The sequence below is a fragment of the Danio aesculapii genome, chromosome 2 (assembly GCF_903798145.1).
Source record: "Danio aesculapii chromosome 2, fDanAes4.1, whole genome shotgun sequence".
Lineage (NCBI taxonomy): Eukaryota > Metazoa > Chordata > Actinopteri > Cypriniformes > Danionidae > Danio > Danio aesculapii.
In genome coordinates, this window is record NC_079436.1 from 46,388,620 (window position 1) to 46,394,619 (window position 6,000).

A 6,000-nucleotide genomic window follows, 5' to 3' on the forward strand; every position below is an offset into this window, starting at 1 on the left:
GGGGCTTTTTCAGTTTATTCATGAAAATTTGCATTAGTATAATGTTGTTATTATTATTAGCATATTATTTATTATATGCATATTTTAGATTTGTCCACCTGTCGGGTTTTGGAGATGTATGCGTCACTATATGGGGCAAAAGAATAGGACTTGTTTTTGCATATAACTCACATTGCATTATTATTGTTCATTTATTTGTTTGCTGTATATTAGAACTGAATTTAGAAATAGTTTTGAAACAAATCTTTGCGCTTAACAAACTAAATTAAATATGTTGGCTGATGGATGTTTTCAGTGGAGTGCAACATGTTTCCTTATCAATGAAAGTAAAGGAGTAAAGTAAAGAGTAAAAGTAAAGAGAAAGAGACTGAATGGAGGAGGCTTGTTCTTTATCCTCATGCTGCAGATGCTCTGTTTATCTGTTTTTCTCGCTAGCGAAGCGTTCAAGTTTTTCACTTAAAAAGTCCGCCATGTAAATAAATAGCAAATGCACCATGGCACGACGCAACTGGCTCTTTAAGGGAATGGGAGGAGAGGCTCTGATTGGTTTAATGCATGTTATGCTCAAAACGCACCCATAACTCATTAAGAGAATAAGCACAACCCTGTTAGACCATGCGCCGTGGCGCAAACCTTATTTTTCCATTCTTAAAATAGCAAAAGTGGTTTCAAACACACGCGGCGGTTCTCAAATCATTCTTGCAGCCCCCTGCTGTATTGCATATTTCGTTTTTTTTTCTTACCCCTTCAGAGATTTGTTTCATTTTTACTGTAAGTGCCCTTTAAAGTGGACATGACAGGGTATTTTGCTATGATTCCAGTTTGAAAGCATGTTCAATTCAAAGGGTAACATATGCAAGATGCACTTCAAGTTAAGCCGATTTCCAGTGTGCAGGGGGTAAAAAGCAGTGAACATTATAAAGGGAACCTGTCGATCTCAACACAGTTCCTTCTTAGAGCTCTCTTCTAATCAGCTGGTTATCAAAATCAGCTGTTTTAAACAAAAGAGTCATGCAAAATAAGCAATGCAGGGGGCTGCCAGAACCAGGATTCAACCCACATAATGAACTGATTCATCACAACGAATCAGATTCAAAACGTCAGTCTGCAAAAATGCAGTAAACAAAAAACATCAGCTAGTTACTCTGCAGCCTTGGAATGTACCTTCATCATTGCTGTGGAACATTTCTGGACACTTCAGCTCATGAATCTTTTTGTTGTGTTCTCGTTTTTAGGTGATGACATAAGCGGTTCAGGAAGCGGAATGTGTCTCGACGATCAATGTTCCCGCGGCCCGCGTTTAATGTCCCCGAACACGGACAAACCCAACGTGTACGCCTATCCGCCAGAGAACAAGAAGGTGGTGAACGGAAGAAGCAGTCAGAACCTTCCCTGCATCAGCTTCTACCTTCTCTCATTGGTCACAGTCTTGCTTAGGCGATAATTGACAGGCATTTGCACCAACAGGGACTGAGCACAGGACTGGGTTGGATTGTGGAGGGGCGGGGTTTAGTCACATTGCCAAAATGAATGCAAACATCAACGGAAAACAACAAATGCATCACTTTTTTTCCCGTTTTGAATAAGAACACCATGGAATATTCTTAGAGCTGTGTATTTTTGTCTCTTATTTGATATATGACACCCCTAGAGCTGGTCTTTTGCTTGTCTTTATGTCTGTGGTGAAAAAGGTCTCCGAGAATGCTCTCTAACAATAGATAAAAAAACAAAAAAAATCCACCCCAACAAACAAAAACAGTTCTATTTTCTCATTCAGAAATCATTTTAGATTATATTTATTTATTAATTAACACCCATGAAGATAGCTGTCACGGATTGGTCAGGCTCTCACGATCCCCACTCACGAAGATCACCATCACCTGACTTCTAATGAGCACACAGCTGCATCACATTCACGAGCACCAGATAAAGGCACAGCACTCCAGTCGCTCATTGTCCGGGCTCGTCTCGACGAAAGCGGACAACTGAGCGACCACTCAGCGTAGTCATCCTCAGCTAAAACAAACGATTTACTTACCTGTTCTCTTTGTATTCCTCCTAGTCTTCCTGGTCCTCCCGAATCGTCCTGTCTTCCAGTCCTTCCAAGTCTGTGTCATCCTCTGTCAGCTGTATCTGGTGTGTGCTGTCCATCCTCGTGTATTCCTATTACCCAGCCACGGAGGAAAAGACCCCAACATCATTCCTGATCCTCCTGGCTATCCTTCATGTGCTCCTTGTTGTCATTTAATAAACACCCTAACGTTTCCTTACCTCTGTCTCCTGTCCGCTTCATAACAGAAGCCCGGACCTTTAACGACGACAACATGAGCACCCCCGATCACTTTCAAGAGCTGGTGGACCAGTTGAAGCGGATTCTACAGCCACCAGCTCCACTTTCCAACGCACCACCAGCACCGAGCACTTCCGCCTCCACAGTTTCTTCTTCGGCCCTTCCTTCCAGTCCCATGGCCCGACCAGCGCCCTACTCAGGCGGAGCGGGGGAGTGCAATGGTTTTCTGTTACAATGTTCCCTCATATTCGAAATGCAACCTTCTCTATATCCCACAGATAAGTCAAAGATCGCCTACATCGTATCACTACTCTCTGGACCTGCACTTAAATGGGCTGAGACGATCTGGAACCAAGCCGGGCCGGTCATGAATTCCATCACTACCTTCACGGAGTATTTCAAAGAGGTGTTTGGACGTTCTGATGGGGAAGTAGCCGCTGGAGAGCAGCTGTATCATCTAAAGCAAGGTACTCTATCTACACAGGAATATGCTCTCCGGTTTCGCACTCTAGCAGCTGCAAGTGGATGGAATGAGAGATCGTTGTTGACCACGTACCGGCTCGGCTTGGAACCCACTCTCCGAATCCAGCTGGCCACATTAGATGATACTATGGGTCTGGAGAGATTCATCCAACATTCTCTCCGATGTTCCGATCGTCTCCGTTCCTATCAACAGGACACCATCACCCCCTCGTCTGCACTCCTCCAATCGCCTGAGTCAACAGCCTCTCCAGAACCAGAACCCATGATAATAGAGTCTGGAAGACTGACATCAGCGGAACGACAGAGGAGGCTGACCCGGGGTCTGTGTCTATACTGCGGTGTCAGTGGACACACCCGTATGGAGTGTCCCCTTCGTCCCATTCGGACTTCAGTGAGTGTATTCAGTACGAATATTGAACAATGTAAACCACTTACTACCACCGTACAAATAACTACTGCCTCTATTTCCCTCCTTGTCACAGCCCTCATTGACTCCGGGTCAGCAGGGAACTTCATCTCCCAATCCCTCTGTCGTCAACTCCACCTACGTACTGAGGCGTCCTCGCATATATACCAGATACAACCGATAACCCAGTGCACTCGATCTTCGACCCGTATCCATCGACAATGCGAAGACATCCTTCTTCAAGTGGGGTTGTTACATCAAGAGAGGATTCAATTTCTGGTTCTGGAGGGTGCAAATATGGACATCATTCTAGGGCGCCCGTGGCTGGTGAAGCACGATCCCATCATCTCTTGGGGCACAGGAGAGATAAAGAAATGGGGATCTGGATGTACACCTACCTGTTTTCCAAATCTCCCTCTTCAAGGTCGGAACCCCATTTCTTTGTTTACAACATCGGTCGAGAGTCCTCCTGAGAAGCAGTCTATCCACATTCCTAAGGAGTACAGCTCCTTTCATGATGTCTTCTGCCCCAAGAGAGCTTCCCAGCTACCGCCGCATCGGCCATGGGACTGCGCGATCGACCTAGTTCCAGATGCCCAGTTGCCAAGAGGTAGGATCTACCCGCTCTCGCTTCCAGAGAATCAGGCAATGGAAGATTACATAAGGGAGGCTCTGAGTCAGGGGTACATACGTCACTCAAAATCACCAGCCGCCTCAAGCTTCTTCTTTGTGGCCAAGAAGGACGGAGGGCTGCGTCCATGCATCGACTACAGGGTCCTAAATAACGGTACAGTAAAATACCGATATCCCCTTCCTCTGGTACCAGCCGCTTTGGAACAGCTCCGAGAAGCTAAAGTCTTCACTAAATTGGACCTCCGCAGCGCGTATAATCTGATAAGAATACGTGAGGGGGACCAATGGAAGACAGCATTCGTGACCCCTACTGGCCACTATGAATATGAGGTCATGCCTTACGGTCTGGTCAACGCCCCCTCCGTATTCCAAAACTTCATTCATGAAGTCCTCCGGGAGTTTCTTCACCACTTTGTAATAGTGTACATAGATGACATCCTCATTTACTCCCGGAGTGAGGCCGAACATCGCCAACACGTTGCGGAGGTCCTACACACATTGAGAGAACATCACCTCTACCTCAAAGCGGAGAAATGCTCATTCCACCAGAAGTCGATTCATTTCTTGGGATACATCATTGACCAAACCGGTATACGTATGGATGGGAAGAAAATTGAGGCTGTTCTATCCTGGTCAGAACCCACTTCCATTAAGGAGCTCCAGAGGTTTCTTGGGTTTGCTAACTTTTATAGACGGTTTATCAAGGACTACAGCAGGATTACATCACCTCTCACTAATCTCCTCAAGGGTAAACCCAAAGGACTGGAGTGGACCAAAGAAGCAGCCGCAGCCTTCCGCCTTCTTAAGAAGGAGTTCACAAGGGCCCCACTCCTGACTCATCCTGACCCAAATCTTCCTTTCGTGGTGGAAGTGGACGCATCCACCACCGGCGTCGGGGCAGTATTATCCCAACATCATGATACACCGCCCCGACTGCATCCCTGTGCCTATTTCTCTCGGAAGTTGAGCCCGGCGGAGCAGAATTACAGCATAGGAGACAGGGAGCTTCTAGCAATCAAGCTAGCCTTGGAGGAGTGGCGTCACTGGTTGGAGGGAGCCAAACATCCGTTCCAGGTGATCACAGATCACAAAAACCTCCAATATATCAAAGAGGCCAAGAGACTATGTCCACGTCAAGCCAGATGGTCACTTTTCTTCTCACGTTTTGATTTCTCCATTTCCTATCGTCCAGGACCCAAGAATCTAAGAGCAGACGCTCTCTCTCGTTTACACGAGCATCACGATCATGAAGAACTCCCAACGAAGATTCTTCCCGAACACATCTCCATTTGTCCGATCACCTGGAACGCTCCTCCAGTCGTTGCCACTCCGGAAGCCCCTGCTCCGCCGGGATGCCCTCCTCATCGGCAGTTCATACCACCTGAACACCGGGTAGATCTGATCCACTCCTTACATACCTCGCTAGGCACTGGACATCCAGGGATCAACAATACTCTCTCGCTAGTATCCCAACGATTCTGGTGGCCAAACATGGCAAGGGATGTGAGGCAATATGTTCAGGGCTGTAAGGACTGTGCCCAATCCAAGAGCCCACGTCATCTACCCGCTGGAAAGCTCCATCCCTTGCCGATTCCGAACCGTCCCTGGTCACACCTAGGAGTGGACTTTATCACTGACCTCCCTTCGTCAGAAGGTAATACCTGTATTCTAGTCATCGTAGATAGATTCTCAAAGTTTGTCAAACTAATCCCTCTGAAAGGTCTTCCCACAGCCTTTGAAACAGCCGACAATATCTTTAATCAAGTCTTCAGGTCATTTGGTATTCCAGAAGATATTGTGTCGGACAGAGGTCCACAGTTCATCTCACGTCTATGGAAAGCCTTCTTCAAGCTCCTAGGTGTGGCCGTCAGCCTCTCTTCTGGATATCATCCCCAAACCAACGGGCAGACAGAGAGGAAGATTCAGGAGGTGGGACGGTTCCTGAGGACCTTCTGCAGTGGTCACCAGAGCTCCTGGAGCCAGTATTTGGGCTGGGCAGAATATGCCCAAAATTCACTGCGGCAACCCTCCACCGGACTCACGCCATTCCAGTGCGTCCTGGGCTTCCAACCACCGCTCTTTCCCTGGGATGGCGAACCATCTGATGTCCCCGCAGTGGATCACTGGTTCCGGGAGAGCGAGAGAGTCTGGGACGAGGCTCATCAACATCTGCAGAGGGCAGTCCGTC

General features: G+C 47.4%; 1 protein-coding gene across 1 annotated transcript in view; it reads left to right on the top strand.

The window, feature by feature from the left end:
- gpc1b (glypican 1b) overlaps positions 1 to 1,827 on the top strand; it is a 172,770-nt gene extending 170,943 nt beyond the window's left edge. The window contains exon 9 of the mRNA XM_056480945.1: positions 1,236 to 1,827. Within this exon, the coding sequence (XP_056336920.1) occupies positions 1,236 to 1,444 (209 nt within the window). The 3' untranslated portion in view covers positions 1,445 to 1,827. The remainder of the gene's footprint in view (positions 1 to 1,235) is intronic.
- Positions 1,828 to 6,000: the final 4,173 nt, after the last annotated feature.